Raw genomic sequence first — 25,059 nt, 5'->3', positions numbered from 1 at the left:
AGCCTAGATATGTCATCAGGAGTTCTAACTTCACATCTTTGCTAAGCTTCATTTTTATTCATTTGTAAAAATAGCATGATGATAATCACATGGCCTAAATCAAGGGCTGTTGTGAGGAAAGTGCTTTGTGAAACCTTAAATCCCTATACACACATAAGTAGTTACTTTCAGAACCTTTTATCGGAAAGGTAAAAATTAGGCTTGCGACCATTATCGTTGCTGTTTCTCAGCATTATGTATTTTCTACCAGTAATGTAATAATAGGCAATCAGAGCTCATTAAATTCTACCTCCTCATTTTTCAAATAAAATGGGGAGAGAGGAAGTATTCCTCCCTTTAAATATGTCTTGAATGCTTCGTGCATAATTCCTATTGCTTGATATATTCATGGTTCAAATCCCAGGTATTTCATTTAATTATGTGGCATTGGGCAAGTCACTTTGATTTTCTAGACCTTGGTTTTTCTCATATGTCAAAAGAATGGAATGGAGTAGGTGGCTTTAAGGGCCCTTCGAACTCTGACCATCCTCTGACTCATTCTGTGTATTCCTGGTGGAGAAATTTGAATATGAATCACCATTTCTGTTAGTGACCCAAGGCAAACCACTTGGCAAGTACAAAATTATGCAGTGATCACAAATGCACCCAAAATTTATGGGGAAGTGTCACAGGGAAAGTCTTTTACCCCACATGCTCAGATCTGATCAGTGTGGTCTAGAATACATTCACAGAACCTTTAATGGACAAAGTGAATTTTGATTCTGATGGAGTTGTGAATGCATGGGTATGAAGCAGAAAAACAAAATTACAAAGTCTTAGAGGTAAAGTATTTATGCTGTCAGGAAAGATGGCCAAGGATCTGCTAGCACGGTGTATGGGTTTCTTTTAAAGGATATTAAGTGTGTTGGTGTTCTTTAAAATAGCAATGAAAATGTTCCCCGGTCATGTGATGATCAAGTTAGCAGGCTAACGATTTTCTCTGAGCCCCCTACTATCTCTCAGAAAACAGCCACCACCACCACCAAAGAGAAATTAAGCTCCTAATATGGAACAATTATAGTGGATACTTCAGAACAAGAAATTAAGGTCTCCTTTAAGGTAAAAGCCTAATGAGTGAACACTGAAGATCCTCTGACTTCAGTCATTCCACAAAGCAACTTCCATATTTCTGATAGGAATGTACAAACTGCTAGTCTACCTTACCCTCTGCCCTCCTTTGTACCCACAAGGTATATACTGATTATGTCCAGCCATAGGAGGAGAAAGAGGAAGCTTTCTGTTTGGGGCTAGGTCAGGGCTTCCCAAGGCTGTAGGGACTGTCTATAACATCCTTCCCTAACCCTGCAGAAAATAGCAGACAATGATTTAGCCCGGACAGATATTTAAGCCAGAGGCCATAGGAATAGCTGTACCCAGCCTGAAGGAAAAGGAAATGGAGATCACATGGGTCAGTCCTGCCCCCCTGAGAAGCTACTTAGGGCAAATACTGAGGACAATAAAATGCAAGAGGATGAGAGAACTTTGCAGTTCAACCCCAAAGGTGTTATCAAAGGAGTAGCAGGGATTTAAATAAATGAGTGACAGGAGGATATTAAGAAAAAAAGAGTGCAGCACCAAAGATTTCAAGGGGAAGGAAATCCAATTAAAGACAAAAAAAGAGAAGCATGTGTATAAATCTTCAAAGAGAGTACACAACTCTGCTAATAAATATTACAAGACAACAGAAAGTGAACCAATTCTTCATGAAACCCAGAAATACTAATTTGGAAAGAAAGCTGGCAGAGGAAAAGCAAAAGGAAACAAGGGTGAAAAGAGAGTGTGATAGCTCTACAAGTCAAAGCCATTGACCTCAAAAGAAGATGCACAGATACCACATAGGAATGATAGGACTACCAGAAAGACATGACAAATCAAATAGCACAAGAAAATTGGTCAGAAGTTTAGAAACAAAGTATGGGATAAAACCCCATAGTTTAAATTCCAAGACACTAGTGGCTAAATTTAATAATTAATAACATGCAACAAATTGCCCAGAAAAAAAACTCTCCAAATATAAAGGAATGAAACTTCAAATAAAGTAAGACTTTTCTATCCATAAGAAACCATAGAAAGGAATGAAATGATATATCCTGAAAAGTAAAAGAGCTCAAGATACATCCCAAAATAATATCCACCACAAACTTGAACCCAGTCACCACTGAAAAAAGATGAAGTATCAGCAAAAGACTTTTGAGGAGTCCCTAATCCTTGGAAAACAAAACACACAACATAAATGGGAACAGAATACTATGACCTGCAAACTCCTCAAACAGAAACCTAAGAAAGATAAATGAGTACAATTACCAAGGAATGAGCAGTAATAAAGCAGTTCTCCCCCATGTCTGAAGTATATTTTAAAGAGAAAAAGACTCATCAATGGGTGAAAATAAAGTGGAATCATTTAAGAGCTGGAAAAGTACCCAAAGTCACTTCTGTAATCAGAGTTTAAGGAAATGACAGAAATGAATGTAGAGGAACTGATCCTCCGAGAGGATCCATGAAAAAGTCATAGAATGGATTGGTGCATAAATTATGAGCAGGAGGTAAAGGACAGAAGGGAACGTGTGATGTCTCCATGTCCCCAGGACTGAAAAACAAAGGGATGGTCGTTCATACAACCTTTCAGCAAGATACATTGCCAAGAGAATGGGAGGGAATTGAAACTAAGGGAAGAAAAGGAGGAGGTCTTGACCTAGTGAGGGGAGGACATCCCATTAAAATCTACTCTCATGGGGGAAGAGATATATGGGAGCAGCGGAAGAGAAAGATCTGCTTCTAAATTTAATTTGGGGAAACTTGGTATAGTAGGAGATTACCTGATCTGAGAGAGTATTACACTGCTAAGATTGTGTTTCAGGAGAAGAGAAGTGCTGACTCTAAAGGTCAGCTAGATTCTGAATTGAGATGCCATGGTCAATGGGAAATTGATCAATTATGAGGAGAGAGAAAGGAGTAGCACCATGTGGAATTACATAGAGTAATTTTTACCACAGGACATTATTTCAACCCATGTTGTTTCTCTCATGAATTGATACTTCTAAGAATGAGACATCTGTAAAAATGGAGAATAGAGCAAAACATTTGAATGTAACACGTAGAAATTGAGAAGAGGAGGTAGTTCACATCTGGTACATCAGAAGCACTAACCCTAAATAAGTGAAAGAAAAAAATAAAATCAGTATAATTAACACCATAAAATCACTAGGGGAAAGAGTTGGCATACCAGCAAAAAGGGGAGTGAAAAAGAGAGTCTATGATAATAGGACTACATCAAAATAATTTTGCAAAACTACCCATAGGAATATCATATTGAATATCAAAGGGAAATGGGAAACATATTTTTAAAAATATATTTTTATTTCATTATAGATTTCCCAATTACTTGTAAAAAAATTTTCAACAATCATTTTAAAAAATTTTTAATTCTAGATTCTTTCTTTCCCTTCCCACCTACCTCCACCTTGGGTAGACAAGCAATTTTATGTCAATTATGCATGTGAAGTCATAAAAATCTTTCAATATTAGCCATGCTACAAAAGAAACCAGGCAAAAAAAGAAAAATTAAGTTTTTTAAAAAATTATGCAATTCAATCTGTACTCCGAGTTCATCACTTCTCACTTTTGAGGTGGAGAACATTTTTCCTTTGAAATTCCCTTGGATTATGGTCTTGATCAGAATAGCCAAGACTTTCACAGTTGATTATCCTTAAAATGTTATTGTTACTGTTGTACATTGTTCTCCTGGTTCTGCTCCTTTTACTTTGCATGACTTTATATAAGTCTTTCCAGGTTTTTCTGAAACATACTGCTCAGCATTTCTTATAACACAATAGTGTTCCATCACAATCATGTACCACAACTTATTCAACCATTCCCCAAATGATGGACATATTCTCACTTCCCAATTCTTTGCCACCACAAAAAAAAAAAAAAAGCTGCTATAAATGTTTTTGGATGAATAGACCATTTCACCTTTTGTTTGCTCTCTTTGGGATACACACTTGCAATGATATTACTGGGTCAAAGGGTATACATAGTTTTATAGCTCTTTGGCCATAGTTCCAAATTGTTCTCCAGAATGGTTGGACTAGTTCACAATTCCACCAACAATGTATGTGTTCCAATTTTTCCACATTGCTTCTAGCATTTGTTATTTTCCTTTTCTGTCATTTCAAACAATCTGATAAGTGTGTGAGGTAGTATCTCAGAATTGTTTTAGTTTGAATTTTTTTAATCAGTAGTAATTTAGGATATTTTCTCATGTGACTGTTGGTTTTCTTCTCTGCCTGTTCATATCCTTTGACCATTTATTAACTGTGTAGAGTTACAAATTTTCCCCAAAATTCTTTTTGGGGCTATATTCCTCAAATTTTAGAATGTTATCTCATTCTTATCATTCTCTTTACAGAAAATATTGATTGTTTCTATGATTTGTTCTTTGACCTACTAATTCTTTAGGATTAGATAATTTTCAATTAATTTTTAATCTATGCTTCATGGCCCTTTATTAAATATAATTTTTATCACATTATAATCTGCAAAGAATATGTTTAATATTTCTGCTTTTCTTTCTTTGGTTGTAAGGTTGTTTTTGTGCCCTAATACATGGTTAATTTTTGTGAAAGTGCCATGTGTAGCTGTGAAAAAGTTACATTCTTTTCTATTCCCATTCAGTTTTCCCCAGTGGTCTACCTTATCTCACTTTTCTAAGATTATATTCCTCTTCTTAACTTCTTTCTTTTTTATTTTGTACTTAGATTTATCTCACTCTGAGAGGCGAAAGTTGAGGTCCTCCATTGGTATAATATATTTTCTCCTGTAATTTATTTAACTTTTTCTTTAACAATTTGGAACTTCATGCTTATGTTTAATATTGATCTTACATCATTGTCTGTGATTCCTTTTAGCAAGAGGTAGTTTTGCTTCTTACCCCTTTTAATTAGATCTACTTTTGTTTTTTTGCTTTGTCTGAGATTGTGATTGCTACCCCTACCTTTTTTTTACTTCTGCTGACACAATATATTCCGTTCCAATCCCTTATTTTAACTCTTTGTGTTTCTCATTTTTTCAAATGTGTTTCTTGTAAACAGCTTATTATTGGATTCTGATTTCCAATTCATTCTTCTACCTCCATTTAGATGATGACACAATAATAATAGTAAGCCTTAGTGTTAACACAATAATAATAGTAAGCTCTAAGAGCTTGACAAAGGTAACTGAAAGATAAAAGGAAAAATATAAGACTGGACAAACTGTTGAAGAATTCAAAGATTTATTACATCTACTGAATGGGACCACTAAAGAATACACATACCGCTCATTACCACATGGCATGTGTTTACAAAAATTCACTATATATCATAATATAGACTAATTCTAACTAAATGTCAAAAAGGCTGAAATACTGAACATTTTCTTTATAAACCATAATGCAGTAAAAATAGTAATTCAGAGGATATAAGCAAAAGAAATAGATGTAAGTGGAAACTCAATAATGAAATTCTAAGTAACAAATCAGTCATAGAACAAATCATAGAAGCAATGAATAACGATGTAAAAAACAATGATGATGATGAGATAACATACCAAAATTTTTAAAATGTATCTGAAGCAGTCTTCAGGGTCATCCCTCAACATGTGCCTTAACAAATTAGAAAAAGAGAAGATTAATGATTAAATATGCATTTTAAAATGAGAAAGTCAACAAACAAACCCAAAATAGGCCCAAAGAAGGAAATCTTGAAAATTATAGGAGAAATATATAATTTAGAAGACAAAGAAGACAATAGAATATTGTTTTTAAACTGAAAGTCTTTTTTTCTTGGTAAGAATAACAAAATTGATTGACTTAAAGTCAGCCTGATTAAAAACTGCACAGAAAATTAATTCAAAACCTGGTTTAAAAAAAGATGATACTAATTTATTTTTCAATAGCATTTATTATAATCATATTGGATCTATATCAAAATGCATGGATAATTCATCATTAAGAATGATGTATAATTAGCATAATTAATCAGATTAGAAATAAAAAATCTAAACTTTCATGATGACTTCTATAGGTACAGGAAAAACCTTTGGCAAAATACAACACTCAATTTATGCTCTACGAAGCATTAGTATTAAATGATTTTTAAAATTTGTTTAAATTATCTATTTAAAACCAAAAGCTAGCATTAAAAGTAATGGGGAAAATACTAGAAGTCCTCCCAATAAATAAAGGAGAAAAGTAAGGATGCCCTCTTTCCTCAGCATTATTTGATATAGTTCTAAAAAATGTTGATAAGAGCAAGAAGGCAGGAGAAAGAAATTAAGACAGAGAGGAGACAAACTTACTCCTATTTGATGATGATGTGATGAGTAAAGTTGTGGGCTAATAATAATTGTATAGATAACATAGCACCTTATAAAAACAATATATGATAATATGTTGTGCTTCTCTGGAAATCAGTCTATCAAAGCATCCTCAGTACTTCTTGCTTCTAAAAGAAAGAATAAGCTTAGATAAACAAGAGATTATTCAGTGCTCAAGGTTGTGCTACTATAATAAAAATGATATTACACAAATCACAGCATCCTACTGAAAGGATATTTTACCAAACTAAACAAAAGCAAAATAGCAAAATTCATTTATAGCAACAAGTAAGAAAATATCAGGACAAAATATAATATATATATATATATATATATATATATATATATATATATATATATATATATATATATATATGGACAAATAGAACTTTCAACTTTCAGGATGAGTCCTGTAATGCAAAGTAGCAGTCATCAAAATCATTTGGTAATAGTTAAAAAAAGAAGAAGAAAATTAATGGAACAAAGTAGACATGGAAGAATCAGAAATAATTGAACTCAACCCAGTGTTCAATAAGTCTGAGAACATAAATCATCTCCCTATTTCATTAAAACTTCTATCTGGCAAATTATATATCTATATCTACATATCTTTAGATCAACATCTAATGCCAATTTCACAATTAAATTAGAAATGGACATGTGAACTAAATATATGTGAAGATCATAGTATGGACAATTGGAGAAACATATATCTTTTACAGCTGTAGATAGTGAATTCATAACAAAACAAGGGATAGAGATAATTCTAAAAGATAAAATAGATATTTTGCAAATTACTTGAAATATAAAAATCTTTTTTAGGCGTAAGATTAGAAAGGGGAGCAATTGAGAGGGGGAAGGAATCTTTATGTCGCATGTCTCTTATGAAGTTATAATGTCTAATATGTAAAGAAGACTAAAAACTATAAAGGACATTTGCAAACAATTATGATCAAAGAATTTGAACAAACATTTCTCAGAAGAATTGCCCATTATCAATGACCATGTGAAAAATGCTAGAGAAATATGCTAGAGACCATGCTAGAGAAATACAAATCTTGAGGTTTCCTCTCACACCCAACAAATTGCCAAAAATTACAAATATGGGAATGATAAATTTTGGAGGGGCTGTGGAAAGATAAGCAAACAAATGCATTATGGGTAAAGCCATGAATTGGTACAGACATTCTGGAAAGCAGTCCAGAATTAAGTATACACCTAACAGGAAAATCTCTGGTTCAAGCAGTGTATACATTTTAGTCTCTTTCTTTGTATAATTCCAAATTTCATTCCAAATGGAAATATCATCTTTAGCAATACAATTATCAGTACTTGCAGTATTAACAAATTGAAAAAAATTGACAAATTATAAAATATTGACAAATATTCATATTTTACCATTATCTATTGTGACCAGATATATATGTATGTGTGCCCACATTTACTTGCACACATGTAAACATACATATTGCAAATATAAACATGCACATATGTGCATATGTACATGCACACTGGTTGGAGACCATGTGTTTCTGTGACCTCAATTCTGTGACCTCAACTAGCCCTTAAGTTTACAAGCTGCTTAACTATAGGAATCCCTTTGAACTCCTGTCTCCTCAGCTATAAAATGGATATGATATTACTCATACCACCTACTGAACAGGGTAATTGTGAGGAAAGCTCTTAATAAACCAAGTAAAACTCTCAATAACTGTAAGTTATGCATGCTAGTTAAGTTTTACGTACTTCAAGAAGACCTCATTCATCTTTAAGTCCTAATTCTCTTACGTTCTTTGGAGCCCATCACTTGTGCCATTAAAATTATTACCTTATAACATAGTACCTTCTGCTCTGTTTCTATACTAAAATTAAATACGATATTATATTTAGTATATGTATCATATATTTAGTGATATATTATTACTATATTTATTACATGTATGTATTTATATATGTGTATATATATATGTATATATTTTGTAATATAGTAACATATTTCTACGTCCATACAAAGCATGTATCCATACAAGTAGAGGTACATAATAATAATAGCTAGCATTTTATGGCACTTTAGAATTTGCAAAGAACTTTACAAGTATTGTCTCATTTTATCCTCACAACAAGACTGGGAGGCAGGTGATATTATCCCCATTTTACAGGTGTGGAAACTGAGGCAGAGATTAGGTGACTTGCCCAGGGTCTCCCATATATTTCTCTGAGGCCAAATTTCAAATCAGTTCTTCCTGACTCAAAGTCCAGCTCCTTATCCGCTACATCATCTCACTGCCTCAGGGATGTGTCTATATATGTATTATGCTCTCTTGTGCTGTGTGTGTGTGTATGTGTGTGTATGAAAGGGTTTTTCCCCCATTTATTCTTAAATGTTTTTAGCAGGCATCATCTTTTGTGCTCCTTTGGTGCTCTATAATATCCAATCCATGCTTGGTGTGTGATAGATGATAAATAAATACTTATTCAGGTGTTTGAAGGGCTAGAGTATAGAAGGAGGAGAAAACTTCATTCTTTGCCCCAGAAGGCAGAACTAGGAGCTTGGGGTAGAAGTTTTAAAGAGGCACATTTAGACTTGAGGAAGGAAAAAAGTTCTGCTTTTTCTAAAACAATAGGAGCTCTTCAGAGGTAGAATGTGTAGCTTTCTAGGGTGTACATCCCTCCTTAGTGGAGGACTTTGGGCCGAAATTGACTATTTCCTAGTTATGGCCTAGAGGGTACAAGTTATAGTAGAGAGTTCTAAGTTAACTTCCAACTTTGAAAGTCTGTGAATTGGTACAGTAACAGTAGTTCATATAATAAAACAAAGTCTTTGATCTTATTACTGCCATGGACCATGTTACAAACAACTGGAGTCCCAGTGCTCTTATTTTCATAATAATTATAGATGGTTCTTATGTCTATATTATGACCCAAGAAACTGGATGTTGGAGGGAATGTAAGTTTCACTTTCATTACATCCTTTTTTAACTTGCTATTGCCTTTCAAGTCCTTACAGCCATAGGGACAGCTAAATTATTAGGGAATGTTAGCCTTAAATACACCAAATATGGCTCCATAGTTCCTAGAAGCTTCCCATAGCCTTTTTGGTCTATGGTATCTTTGTCCTCATAGCTGGATTAATTACCTTTCCATGTTTCTTCTGGCCCTATCTTTCTTTGTCCCTCTTTGTTTCCATATCACATGATGTTTGGGTTCATCCTTCATTGCCAAAGAAGACCGTGCCATCAGAGAAATGATGACATGACTTGCACTTGATTTTGTTTTGAGGGAGGGAGGGCTGTAGAGGTCACCAGCCTTACTTCTCCTCCAGAGCCATCTGAATCCAGTGACCAGATATTCATCAGAATGACTGGAGATGACCTAGGATGAGGCAATTGAGGTTAAGTGAGTTGCCCAAGGTCACACAGCTAGTGAGTGTCAAGTGTCTGAGGTGAGATTTAAACTCAGGTCCTCCTGACTCTGCACTGGTGCTCTATCTACTGCACCACCTAGCTGCCCCTTTCCCTATCATAACACTTGTTTGCCCCCTCCACCATTCAGAATCAGTCCTTCCTAACACCAGAATTTACATTGCCTTTCCATACCCTGCCAGAGCTGTAGGAAACAATCTGTAAGCTGTAGGTTGTTCAAACAAATGCAAAAGTGTTCGACTCAAAGGAAAAAAACCTTGCAACATCAGATGGAAAGCATTAGTGCAAGTAGTTAGAAAAAAAGGCAAAAGATATTTTTGGTACTTCACCCCCCCAGTGAAGATGGCAGGCCCTCCAGGTCTTAATAAGTGACTGTGATTAGCACCCAGCTGCCAAGCTTCAGGTGACATATCTCTTTTAACTTCCCTTGGGTTAGTGACAGACATCCACAGTCTATCAAAGAGTCAATATTTGAAGCTTTTTCCAGCATGGACCTGCTTGGCCTTGAATTTCTCTGCTATAGTCCTCAGAAAATCAAGGTTACTTCCATGCCATGATATTAATGAAGTAAAACAATACAAAATAAAACTAATATTATAAAATCAATAGAAGGAAAGGAACAAAATAGAATTTTTTGGAAAATATCAAGATCCCTAGAAAGAAACATTTTGATGACCACAAGTCCATCCGTACATTGCCCCATTAACCTAAAAATTATATTGCCTCCCCTCCCAGCACCCACCTCACACCCCATACCTGCTGGTCCTCAATCCCTTTGCATCTAGGCATGTTGGATTACACTGGGCTATGGAGTCTCATCCAAGACTGAGCAAATACATGGCTGCATACTTACAACATAGCAGTTAGGGATAAGAAAAATAGATGTATATTTCAAAACAAGTAATAGCTTTCCTAGTTCCTACTTTCTTATATAATCCTTTATTCCTTGGATTTGAGTTAATCAGACACAGCAGATAAGCTGGACTGAATGTCAAGAATGCCGATTCGCTTTGCCTGGTTATGGGCTAGCATGATAAGAATTCCTGCTTACTTCTTGGAAAGCCACGCTCCTTCAGTCAGATGAGAGGAACAGGGAGATAGGAGGGGGAGTATCTGTCGTGTCTAGAAAGAAACCTCTTCAGTCACCTGTCATTGAATCAAAGCCATTCCTTTTCCCTTCTACTTGCTGCTGGAAGACAGAATCCCCCAGATTATACCCCACAGTGATTTGTACTTATGATGGCTTTGCATTTTTTAAGTAAAGAAAAGATTCTCTTTGGGTCCAGGCTAAGGCTCCAGGGAATAAAGATTTGCCTTCAAGCTTTTTGCCATGTATCTACAGTCTACCAGCTAAACCACAGGGCATTAAAAGATCATCATGGGCTATTTAACGTGACTTGACATGCAAATTTAGTTTCTAGAAATCCAGATGTCTTAAATCTGCCCTTCTGTCAGGGACTTTTGAATTCTAGCTTCTCATGGAGGTATTAAATTAGTTCTCATAAAGTCTTTAGGGATCATGCTACTCCTTCATTAATAGCAATTTACACTCATTGTAGATCAATGAGGTAAATGAGGATGACTGAAAACAGACATTTAGTTTCTCTTGTATTTATTTCTTTGGACTTTTTAAAGGTTTTTTTTTGTTGTAGTTTCATAAGTTTCCTTTGAATCTGAGATGATTTTATTTGACAGAAGTTTCTCTCTGCTCTTGGTCACTAATGGTATTTCTTACCTGGGATTTTATCAACTTTGACATAGACTCAATGTCAGTACGAGCCACTAAAAAATCATATAAATAGACTTAAGTATTTGTAGTGTACCAAAAAACAAATCCCTAAACTAATTGGTTGGTTTTAGTGCAGTATTCAGGAAACAACGAAAGTTAGGAGGAGCAGGAGAATATCATGCACCCAAGTAGGCAAGGTTGGTAGGGTGTGGAAAGTCCACAAAGGTAAGGAACAAGAGAGAAAAAAGTTAAGTGCCCTTTCTTTCTGTGGTGTACTAAGGCAAACAAAGGTTAAGTGATTTGCCCAAGGTCATGCATCTAGGACATGTCTGAGGTCACATTTGAACTCAGGTCTTTCTGGCTTCAGTCCCAGCACTCTATCCACTGCGCCATCTAGCTCCTCTAACTCCTCTAAAGAATGAGTAGAGCAACATAATTCCAACAGCTTAGCCATCTTGTGACTTTTGATCGTAGGCAAAAGGTGAATTGAATTCTTCCCTGGCTTTCTTCCATCTGCTGTATGGATGACTGACATGTATTTATATTTTAAGTCAGGAAAAGAAAAAGCCCTACAGGTTTTAGTTAATAAATCCTAAATTTCAGAAGAATAAGAGATTGAGCCTTCAAAGGCTATCTCACTATGCTCTCCACTTCTTTTTTGAGACTGTGGTGTGTTGGAATAAGCTCTGGCTGATACAGTATTATAGTCCTTCTATATAGGTTTCCAAAATTGAACACTAACCTTTGCAATTTGATGAAGGTGTCTTCCTTAAATCATAAAGGCAATGGATTCCTTGGATCATAGGCATTAATATGGGATGGATGGGACAGAATGAAGGAAGAATTTATTAGGATGGGATAGGACTGGGCCTGTGATTCCATTTAGTATAGGGAGCTGCCAATGAGGAACCTAGGTTTACCGTGGAGTTGACGTATTATCTGTATAATTGTCTACTGTGGGAGTCACGAAGGTCATATAGTCCAACACGTGATTCGATGAAGTTCACAATGACAGTAAATGTAACACTAGGGTTCAGAGTCTGGGCCTGTGACTCTAAGTTCAGCATTCATTCCCTTGTACCATGTTGCCTCCAAACTGAAGTTGGAAGGTGCATTAAATCACTTTTGTTCCTCAGGTGCCATTTGAGTATTTGATTCACCCTGTATATTTGCCCAATTTCCTGGGAGTCATAAACTGGATCTCAAACTAGCTGGAAGCAGATGAATAAGAGATCTAAGTTAGATCTCCAAAAATTAGAGTCCAAGCCGATGAAAAATGAGTTCTAGCGGAAGATGTGAATCATGCATGGGAAATACTGTGAGAGAGTTTGGGCTATGATGAAATGATGTGTGTTATTGAATGGGCCATGAGACTAGGTTGCGAGAAGGGTTTGTTCAAACATTGGTAGTTGGTTATCATCTGAGGCTAATAGTCCTTTCTTGGACAGAATCTACTGTACTTGCTATATATTGTCCTCTGGGAATCTTGGCAAACCCAGTCGGAAGGGGTTATAGTGTCAGCAACCAACCCAGAATAATATTACTAAAAACTCACATTTTATATAGTGCTTTAGGTAGGCAAAACTATTTTCACCCAGTCCTGTGAAAACAGTTTACTGATGAGGCTTTCGTGATTGGGAGTTTCTGATCTATACAATCAGCAACTAAGAAAACAAATGTACAGTGCTAAATTTAACATTTTAGGATGCATAAATCAACTTAGCAATAAGGCACGCTTCTTCCACAACAAATAATAGGCTCCCTATGCCAGCTATTGATTTATTCTCAATGATTAAATGGAGCAGGGGTAAGAGGGAAGAATAGTCTTAGATGATCTCCACGATTCCTTCCAGCTCCAAAAGTTAGTGATTCTAATAATCCTATTCAGAGGAGATAAGATACTGGAGTGGTTTGCCATTTCTTTCTCCAGCTCATTTTACACATGACCTGAGGCAAACAGAGTTAAATGACTTGCCCAGGGTCACACAGGTAGTAAGTATCAGAGGCCAGATTTGAACTCAGGAAGATGAGTTTTCTTGACTCCAGGTCAAGCACCCTATCCATTGTACCACCTAGTTGTCCCATATTTCTAGAAACTAATCAATTCCTAAAACTGTTGCTGTTAACTATTCTAAAATAAAGATTAGTTTATGTTAATAGGTTTCACCTTTATAAGGTGATCCAGCAGTGTGGACTCTAAAGACAGTGTTCTGACTTGGGTCCAGTCAGTACATTAAATTTTGCATTCCAAGATTATTTAAAAATGGATTCACTCCAAGTTGGCCATTGTTTGCTTATATTTAAACTCTCAGCTATGACCAAAGAAGTTTCTATTGAGAGTCTGCCTGATGTAGTTGTTAGCACCATGAGAGACAGCATGGAACTGTTAGCAGGAATTCAACATTGTCCTGGTTGAAATCTCTCCCAAACCAAGAAGCCTCAGCATATTCTTTTCCTCATTGAGAATTTAAATGCCATCCCTTATACACTCCCACCAAGGCACTTGGCCAAGAGAGTTGTTTCTCATCAACCTCCCGATGAAAACTGAATTCATAAAATCATTTTCTCTGCCTATCAGCAACTTTGAACTGAAATAAGCTGGCATGGTGTTTATGTCCTAGGTCCACCATTTAAACTGAACTGACGCAAATCCCCAGGATTCCAGAAATACAACTTGCATGCTGGCGGAGGGTATTCAGTTGAAGGAATGCCCATCTTAGGAAAGGCTGTACTGTGAGAATAAGAGGGAGAAAAAATGCCATTATAAGCAACCTTCTGCGAAGAGAACTTTGACTGCCCCCGACCCCTAGTGCTTTGCTGGCAGCCATGGAATGGAAAACCATGTTCTTTCATTTCCCACCAGAAAGTGAGATGGAGCTGTCAGACTCATTGACAGCTCCATGCTGCCATGCTCAGCTGATCCTGTTGAATGGGGGAAGGATAATGTTGTCAGTCTGTCTGTTCTGGTTTACATCACATGGTCATATCTTGGAAGGTAGCCAAACTATGTTTTTGGAAGAAAAGGCAATTCAGTTAAGCTAGAGATTCTCACCACCACCACCTCCACTACCACCACCTTCCCCACCTTCCCCACCTTCCCCACCTTCCCCACCTTCCCCACCTTCCCCACCTTCCCTACCTTCCCTACCTTCCCTACCTTCCCTACCTTCCCTCCTCCCTACCCATCACAACACCTGCTTTCCAAAAATGCTGGAGTTCTTAGGTGTTTTGTGTTGTTTTCTAATTATTTTTTTAAACCTATGAAGGGAAGTAATTTGCTAGAGTGAATAGATCATAAGGAGACCTGGATTCTCACCCTGGCTCTGGCAACACCTATATGGCCTGAGGCAAGGGATAATATCTCTCTGGGCCTCAGTTTCTTATCTATAATACTAAGTTTGGACTATAAAATTGTGCGATATGTATTTCAATAGTCTGTGGTGTATTCTAGATGTGGATTATCTGTATTGAGGGGAAAGCACTTTTTAAAATGTCATGTTTAATCGTTCAAATTTTTAAAAATACTTAATAAAATATAATTGTATTGAGTAAAATTTTTAAATGTATTTCATTTTTGATGTTCTTAAGCCATCCATATATATCCTGCAAGGGCAGCTGAGTGTTGTGGTAGGCAGAGCACTGGGCTTGGAATCAGGAAGACTGATCTTCCTGGATTCAAATCTGGCCTCAGACACTTACCGGCTGTGTGACCCTGAGCAAGTCACTTAACCTTGTTGGCCTCAGTTCCTCATCTGTAAAAATAACCTGGAGAATGAAATGACAAGTCACTCCAGTATCTTTGCCAAGAAAATCCCAAAATGGGATCATGAAGAGTTGGAGACAACTGAAATGACTAAACAACAATATATTCTGTATGGTGTGAGTTTCAGGGGTGTGTGTATGTGTGTGTGAATTTTCTCAAGGTTCAAGGTGCCACTATTTAAAGAACCTAACTATTGATGATAGACCTCATCCTGTATTAGTATTGCACGTTCATGCATTTCTATGTGTGTATACACTAATCTGTACTGATTTAGAGTACCATAGCCAAAAAGTTCGTTGAAAATACTAAATGAGATAGAGCTAAAACATGGTGCCTTAAGTATTGTTCAAAAATACCTATTTATAGAAATGCTGTATGTCTAGTGTAGTGTAGTCTTTGGGGCCCAGTTAGACAAGGGTCTCTTATATTAACTAGTTAGATAACTGTGGGATTTGAACCAGAATGTCACTGATACTCAAAGTTAGATATATCTCCTGAAAGCCTATGAATCTAGCCACTTTCTTCATTCAGCAAGTATTTGCTGGTCACTACATCAATAGTAAATTCTTCAACTTGAAAAGTCTACAAGCCAAGACCAAAGTGAAGGGAGAAGTGTTGATGCATGATTTTCTGTTTGCAGATGATTATGCACTCAATGCATTCTCTGAAGCTGAAATGCAACAAAGTATGGATCAGTTCTCTGCTGTTTGTGCTCATTTTGACCTAACAATGAACACCAAGAAAACACATCAGCCACCACCACACCATCCACACATGGAACCATCAGTTACAGCAAATGAAGAAGTTTTGAATGCTGTAGATAAGTTCACTTACCATGGTAGTGTAGTTTCCAAGAAGGTACACATTGATAATAAGGTTGACACATGCATTGCCAGAACTAGCTCGGTGTTTGAGAGTCTGTGAGGGAAAGTATGGGAGAGAAAAGGTATTAGTCTGAAGGTCTACAGAGTTGTTGTGTTGACCTCATTGCTATATAGCTGTGAAACCTGGACAGTATACTAGCGCCATGCCAGGAAACTGGATCGCTTCCATTTGACCTGTCTTAGGAAGATTCTGAGGATCACCTGGCAGGATATGTTGTTCAAATGCGAAACATAAGCTTGCCAGAAAGACTGTTTTATGGAGAACTCACACAGGGCAAGCATTCACATGATGAGAAGAAGCGATACAAGGACACTTTGAGCTCAAAGTCTCTCTTAAGAACTTTGGAATTGATTGTGTGATATGGGAGACGCTGGCACAGGACCACTAAGCATGGCGTGCCCACATCAGAGAAGGTACTATGCTCTGTAAGCAAAGCAGAATTGAAACAGCTCAAATGAAATGCAGGATTAGAGTATCCACCCCCCAATGTTCACACAGACTATTTGTGCTGGACCTGTGGTAGAGTATTTGGAGCTGGTATTGATCTGATCAATTGATCATATTGAAACTTGACTCTCGCATAGTGCAGTCATTTTGGTCCTCTTTGAGAATGAAAGACAACGACATTTGTTGGTCACCCACCATGAGCAAGGCCTTGTCGGGGAAACCAAGACAAACAAATCAAAGTTCCTAAAATGCATATCTGATATTCCAAGAGCCTCCAGTGTGGCCTCTTCCTTCTCTCCCTCAGACCACTAGACGTGACAGTAGGTGACCCCCTTCTCAGATTAATTCCTGGAAAAACAGGATACTGACTCTTGTTTAGTACAGGTCAGTCTGATGCCTCCAAGTAACTATCAGAGGTAGCATCCTGTGCTAACTGTTGCTGCTTTGCTGTAGATCATTTGCTTATTACCTACCAGTGGTCCAAGAAGAGGACTCTACGTTTCTGTCCAAGTATGCTACCCTTAAAGAGAACCCAAAGCTCCGTTCTAGGTATGAGGCTTGATTGTGATTTTTCATCTGATGCTAAGCTTTACGTGAAACATTCCAGGATTATTTCAATATGAATTAAAAGTAATTAAAAAACAACAACAGAGATGTGGAAATTGATGGGAAAGTTAGGCTGATACCCATTGTTTGTGCGTGTGTGTGTGCGTGTGTATGTGTATTTCCCTTCAGACACATTGTTTTTTCTTAGTCTAGTTTTCTTTTTCTGGTTTCTTATTCTGGAAAACATAATTATTCAGGTCATAGCAAAGATCCAAGCAAAAGAAAATTAATTAGTGGACCCAACAGCATCTGCGCTTTTATTTACATTCAGATTGTGTCATATAGTTTTGTATGAGAAGCAGCATAGCACAAAGAGATGAGGTCAGCAGGATCCCAGTTCACATATATACGTATATTTGTATGTATATCCTTCTCAGTGTCAGCTGGCTTCAGCTGTCTATTAGACCACAGTGAGTAGAAAACTGCCAGACAAAGATTCACCCTGAAAACTCTTGGCAGCCTTTAATTTCCTAAAGGGGGAATTTTAAAACTAATAATAGGCATGTCCCTGGTAATCTTAGCTTTATTTCGATGGCTCATAGGGAGGGTTCTAAACAGAGCCAGTGGTCAAAGTAAAAGAAAAAAATGAAGAAAGAAATGACATTAGTCCTCTGAAGAACACCATTTTTATAAAGTCCCCTTATATGACATGTCAGAGAACTGAAGAATTGCCTACTCTCCCTAACTTAATAAATGAGTTTAATACAGATCAAAAATGTGGCTGTTATGAAGTATTTTTATATTGTTTAAAGAAGAATGAAATTAAATTCTAATTTTTATTTTTCCCTCTGACAGCAGAGGGGTGGACCTACTACATAGTTCTTATACAGAGGCATTGATAGAGCATTGAATAAAATAGAAAGGAGTGAAGGGGCTGTGAGTAGGCATACTAACAAGATCGTGGATCTATTGATTTATAAAGCACTAGCACTCAGCTAGCAGTTCACTTGGATGCGTACCAACTCTTGTACATCCTGAGTATAAAGGGTTTTATAGTCTGTCTTTCTTTTCCTGTTGCTCATTACTTTTACTACTAGGAGCCCTAGCTTTGCAAGCTATCACATTGATGAATTTTCATTTTAAAATTAGCTGTGGGGACATTGCATAAGAAGATAGAGAGTTGAAACCTGTGGGTTTTGGCACCACGTAATGGAAGAGAGACCTAGCTCCAATACCCCTACAAGAAAAGAACTTGACATTTTGAAAAACTTTTATTGACCAATGTGGACAGGGAACAGGAAACCAAATCACTCTTGCAGGCAAACAGCATTCTGTTCCTTGCTGACCTTTAAATGCCACTATGTGTCATGAGAAAACTAAGGAAATGTAATAATGGGGAGCTGGGGAAGCAATTTTCAAAACAGATGCATCTGAGCTATGTTGCCTATGCTTTGGTTTTCCTATAGCCTTGATATTGAAACAACTGAGTCAACTTTTCAAAGGTCTAAGCAATATCAGAGAATAATTAAAGAGAACCTCAAGTGTCCTATATGAATTTGATATCCATGCCAGAATCTGGTGTGGGGTACTTGGTGTGCCACTGGCACTTCTAGCATAGTTTGTGGTACATAATAGGCATTTAAATTCTTGTTGAAATATTAGTAAGCGTTTGTGTGATAAACAAGTAAATAATAAGTGTTGAGTATTCTGAATTCTGTCACTTTGCTGAGCTGTTAGTAAACCTGTGAGAGACTGATTTGCCTCATGTGTGAACCAGTCATTGGTCAAAGTCCAGGAAGGGTCAAGAGACCAGTTCAGTTCTGGGTAACTGATAATGGGCATATCAGGCTGATACCCTTTGGTTAGAGAATAGCTCAGTTGTTCTTCAAGGGTCTGTTGTTCGGCTACTGGGTTCATCTCAGGGTGCAAGTGACCATCACCATCCTCAGCAGCATAAGAAGTATTTATTAAACATCTAATTGGTTTTGGTGTTTTGGAAGAAACTTCGAATAGAACCACTGTGTGTAGACCTCTTCAGTGAGCTTATAAAACGTGGGCAAAGACATAGTGTAGAGGATACAGTATGAAAACACTAAACCAATACAGAAGTATAATAAGGTGTTTAGCACTTCCGTGGATTAATTATTGAGCTCATTAACATCCGCACACTTTATCAATGCCATTCAGAGCTTCTTCACTCCCCCAATCTTGGGTAGTTCTTCTCTATTCTATTTTTGTTGTTCAGTAGTTTCAGTATTGTTTGACCCTTTGTGATCCCATTTGGGGTTTTCTTAAAGATACTAAAATGGTTTTTCATTTCCTTCTTCAGTTTATTTTTTACAGATGAGGAAACTGAGGCAAATGGGTTGTGTCTTGTCCAGGGTCACACAGCTAGGGGCTAAAGCCAAATTTGAACCTGGGAAGATGAGTCTTCTGCTTATCATAAATACTTCATAATGAGTCCATCCAATGTGCTTCTAAAGTGAAGGGGGAAAAATGAGTTTTGTGACATCATTCTTAAATGAATGCAAAATTATGTGTAGCATATTTCTTATAAATAATTCACTCATTAAGTTAGCAGTATATTGGTATAATGTTTTTATCCTTTTATTCAAGAAATAGTGCTTCAACAGATCTATGATCTTGTACTGATCACAGTCCGTTCATTCCCTTCTATCTTGTACAATTTTTCATGTCTGCCTTTCCATTAATCTTTCATAATGAATGTACCAAGTATCCTAGAGATTTGTAGTTGGGCTCTTTTAATATTTTATGATTACCCCTGGAACAGTCTGGCTGGGTGTATCTTTCTATAGATGACTGGCTTACCTTCTTTTATGGTAAAAACAACTCCTTGCTATCTCTTATGATACTTTTCTTAACACACAAATCATTCATGGTTGGCAGTTTTCTGTAACTTCTTTATACCCACACTTTCCATTGTAGTTGGCTTCATCAATCATTACGATCATTATGTGGTACAGTAGATAGAGCACCAGATCTGGAGTCATGAAAACTCCTCTTCATGAATTCAAATGTGACCTCAGACCCTTATTAGCTGAGTGACCCTGGACAAGACGTTTAACCCTGTTTACCTCAGTTTCCTCATCTGCAAAATGACCTGGAGAAGGAGATGGCAAAGCACTCCAGTGTCCTTGCCAAGAAAACTACAAAATGAGGCCACAAAGAGTCAGACATGACTGAAAAACAACTGAACCACAAAAGGAGCTTGAAATGTTTCAAAATATTTTTTAGTTTCCCAAATGCAGTTGTCTTGATGTCTTTCTGTTCAATCTTGGGTCCAGTTCATTATCTTAATACTATGACCAACCATGAATGGTTTGTGTATTTAAAAAAAAAAGTATCACAAGAGACATTAAGGAGTTGTTTTCCCATAAAAGAAGGTAGGGTATTCATCTATAGAATACTTGATTACAATTATTGAAATGCCAATGATAAAAAACTATTATGATTTTCATCACTTCCTGATTTAAGGATGACTAAAGTGGGTCATTGAGGTATCTCAATTTAGGGTCATTCTTGTGAGACAAATTCATAGGAGGTGGTAAGCTGTGTGACAGAACAGGCCTACGATTCAAAGGGTGTATAATTACATAATATAACAATGTGGAGGCAGCATGGCATAGTGGGAAGCGCTTGAGTAGACCTACATTCAAATCCCACCACTGACACTTGCTGCTAATTTTTTTAAGTAAGTAGCTTAATTTTCCTGGACCTCAATTTTCTCAACTGCAAAGTGAAGAGGAGTTGAACTAGCTGGTTAATTCCTTCTAGCTATAGATAAGTGATCCTGTATCTCTTCCAGTTACTTAAAATGACCTCATATAGCGGAATCATAATGTAATTATATCCTAAAACAATCTTGTCTATACATAATTTTACTTTATATGTATCTCTTTTGGGGTTTCCACCCTTACCATGCAAATGTCAGAAATGAACATAAGAAAAACATGAAAAATGATGTGATTTTGTTTATTAAAATATTTTAATAGAATCTATACTTTGCAGAACTTGAATGTTTGAAAGCATTTGTGAAATTCTTTCTAAGATGCCTAACGTAGGGAATGGACAATTTTTAAAGATTCATTTCCTATATGCTACCTCAGTATGTCATCTTAAACATGTCATTTAATTCCATTGTCCTTCATTTTATCAAGGAGTGAGATAACATGGTTTATGATACTCTTTTATGGTAGATGATTTTGTCAGAATTTTTTTTATTTTCTAAAGTGGGCTTATATCCATAGTTTCCATTGAATTTGCTCAACTCACCAGAACAGAACAGAACCCTATACCCAGCTATTGTATTCATTCAGACTTAGGCCATCTCTTACAAGATGTTAGAAGAGATCTCTGTCACACTTTATGTTCAGCATGTTGGCAGTAGGAGGCAGTCATGCTGATATCTGATAGTGTTTTAAGATTTGCAAGTCACTTTACATGCATTCTTTCATTTGATCTTCCTAACAACCCCATAAAGTAAATGGTACAGGTGTTACTGCCCCCATTCTCTAGAGGAAGAAGCTGGGGCTGAGAAAGGCTAGATGATTTGCCTGGAGCCACAGAGCTAGTAAGGTTTAGAGGGGGGACTTTTAACCCAGATCTTCCTGGCTCTCAGTCTAGATAACCCAGATAATTCTGCCGCACTTCTCCCTTCTGTAAAAGGAAAGAGCTGGAATTTCACGAAGGTGATATGACAGCTGGTTTAGATCTTTGAAGAGCCCAGGGGACAATTATTTATGCTTAATTACCATGTGAGACAAAAATGACTATTCATAGTATTAAATATATGTCATATTAACTTTGTAATGAGTTTTATTTGATCACAACCTTAAATCTAGCATATACTTACTCATTCTTTATAGGTCAGTACTCACGCAAGAGAGTTGTCTGTTCACAACTTTTAAAAATCAAAGTGAATATTGTGAAAGTTCACTGGGAGGCAATTTATGTACTTTTGGAAGGTGGTGATGATACCTTTCCCTGGTTTATTTATAATGGATCTCAAGTTAATTCTGTGTAAATTATCTCACCGAAAAGTATGCTTTGAAACATTTTAAACTGCTGAGTTTACTATTTACATTTTAGGGCACATCCTAGTTGACAGATTGGTTGTTGGCCATGGGGGTGAGGGATGCTGTTGTAAAGAGAGTTAAAGATCTTCCCCAGCATTTATAGACCTCACCTGGAGCCCACTAAAAGAAGCTTGATTAGGAGAAGCTTGTTTTGTAGGAAGACTCACACCTTTGGTTAATTTCTAATGAGACACTGGGTCAAGGTTGTGGTGCTCTCTGGCTCTGTGAAGTGTATATATACTCTGAGGTGAGGTTTTACTTTGGGGACTTACTCTTTAGAAGAAGGTTTATGTGCCAGATGAGACTCTGGGTAGGTGTTAAGGAGCCTCTCCCACCCCTTACCCCTCCCCCCCCCCCACACACACACTCCTGCACTGGTGCTCTATCCACTGCACCACCTAGCTGCCCCCAGGCACAGACTATATCTTAACATCCGAAGAGTAATAACTTTGTTCCAAGGACCTGAGTTCATACCTCACCTCAGAAACTTGACAGTCACTAACTGTGTGACCTTGGGCAAGTCACTTAACCCCAGTTGCCTCATCCTGGGTCATCTCCAGTCATCCTGATGAATATCTGGTTACTAGATTCAGATGGCTCTGGAGGAGAAGTGAGGCTGGCAACCTGCACAGCCCTCCCTCACACAAAATAAAGTCAAGGGCAAGTCATGTCATTATTTCTCTGATGGCATGGCCTTCTTCGGCAACGAAGGATGAACTCACACACAAACACACACACACACACACACACACATGCAGATCTAAGAACCTGTGCCTTCAGGTCATCCTGGATGTGTCAGAGTGCTTGTAGTTACAGTCATTCATATCATTAGCCAGCTATTTATACTGAAATATGCCCTATCTAGGAAGAATACACCTTACTTAGAAGTTAAATCCAGTTCATCCTCTACTCTGTCAAAATGATCTTCTTAAAGCACAAGTATGACCATTTAGCCCTCCCCTTCCTTCCTTCCTTTCTCTCTCCCCCCTCAACCCCCCAGGGAAACTATCCTATCCTATTTTATTCAGATTCATATGTGAAATTCTCTGCTTGGTACTCAAAGCCCTTCACAACCTGGCCTCCTCATACCTTTTCCAATCCTTTTTTTTTTTTTTTTTACTCTCTCCCTCCACATATTTATTCTAAGTCTAGCAACACTGGTCTTGCTTTATCTTGCAGAAAACATACCATCTTCCAACTCCAGCTTCCAACTCCAGGCATTTTCACTGGCATGTGAGATTCCGGCCTGAAATTCTCTGCTTTCTTTAAATCCTAGCTAAAATTCTTCCTTGTACAAGAAACCTTTATCAGTCCTTAATGCTAGTGAGAAGTACTTTTCCTCTACTGATTATCTCTTAATTGATTATATAGATAACCTAATTGTACGTGTTTCCTTCATTACACTGTGAGCTCCTTGAGAACAGGCACTGTCTTTTGCATTTCTTTGCATCCTTAGGATATACTGTGCCTGGTAGAGTATGCTTAATTAATGTTTGTTGAATGACTGACTACCATATATTAGGAGGTTATGTAATGCAGTAACCAACTCTGAAGTTGCAGGTTCTAGGTTTAAATTCTACTTCTGACATTACTTGTCTGAAGTTGGACAAATCATTTGACCTTCCTGGGTCTCAGTTTCCACATTGAGAAATTAAAGGGTTTGTGTTATAAAACATCTAACATCCCAGTTCTGAACCTATGATACTAATTGTGTGACCCTCTTTTCCCATGTATGTGGCTAGTGGATAGAGCACTGGACCTGGAGTCAGGAAGGCTCACCTTCCTGAGTTCAAATCCAGCCTCAGACATGAGTTGTGTGACCTGGGCAAGTCACTTAACCGTGTTTGCCTCAGTTTCTCATCTGGAAAATGAGCTGGAAAAGGAAATGGCAAATCACTCCAAGTATCTTTGTCAAGAAAACCCCAAATGAGGTCACGAAGCATCAGACACAACTGAAATAACTGAACAATAAAAAGAAAACTAGGAAAAGTCCTTTGTCATATGTGAGTAGCTATTGTCATGTTATCAGAGAAGCTACAAGGTGAACTCTCAGTCTGATAAAAATAAATGTTAACTAGAAAGAAATAGTTTGGATTTTTAAAATGCAGCTTCCTAGAAAATATTATTTTAACTCATTTTTGGTTTTGTTTGCTTACTTGTTTTTTCAGGGCTGCTTAACAACACCCAACTCTCCATCTGTGAATTCTCGTTCCCTTACGTTGGGTCCATCCCTTTCCCTTAGCAACATCTCAGGAGTGTCATCAGACATAAAGAAGCGTAGAGCACCTCCTCCACCATCGGCAACTCCATCAGTGACACCGTCAGCAACACCATCGCTGCCCAGCACTGAGGCAATCGGTCAAGACAAGATGTCAGAAAAGGTAAAGGGAAGCCTGTACTGTTTGAAACTAGAAGTGGTGGTTCTGGAATGTAAGAAGGTCTCTATGTGATATACAGTAATTGTAATTCTTCAGTCATTCTATTTGGCTTCATCATTGTTTGTATCATGTTGTTAGACAGGACCAGAATACACATTCACTCTAAATCAAAATTGATCTGGATCTTTTACTTATGTGTTTTAGTTTCTTGTTTATAGCTGATGTTTGGGTTGCTAATGGCAATTCCTTTATGGTAATGTAGCCTAAGCCAGCCTTTCCTCTTGGATCCTCTGAATTTGCTTATTTCCATCAGCCTTTCCGTGACTCCATCCTTTTTTGTTGTTTGTTTGTTTCCTCTCAGTGGGATTCTTTGAGGGGTTAGTACTAAACCTTGTGGTAC

The 25,059-nt window shown here is 37.2% G+C and overlaps 1 protein-coding gene across 15 annotated transcripts in view; it reads left to right on the top strand.

The window, feature by feature from the left end:
* The window catches only part of COBL (cordon-bleu WH2 repeat protein), a 346,611-nt gene that overhangs the window by 172,553 nt on the left and 148,999 nt on the right, over positions 1-25,059 (top strand). For all 15 annotated transcript variants that reach the window (XM_072598182.1, XM_072598180.1, XM_072598174.1 and 12 more), the window contains one exon: positions 24,450-24,662. In XM_072598182.1, the coding sequence (XP_072454283.1) occupies positions 24,450-24,662 (213 nt within the window). The remainder of the gene's footprint in view (positions 1-24,449; positions 24,663-25,059) is intronic.

This window comes from Notamacropus eugenii, chromosome 3 (assembly GCF_028372415.1).
Source record: "Notamacropus eugenii isolate mMacEug1 chromosome 3, mMacEug1.pri_v2, whole genome shotgun sequence".
NCBI classification, from domain to species: Eukaryota; Metazoa; Chordata; class Mammalia; order Diprotodontia; family Macropodidae; genus Notamacropus; species Notamacropus eugenii.
This window is presented reverse-complemented; position numbering and strand designations above follow the sequence as displayed.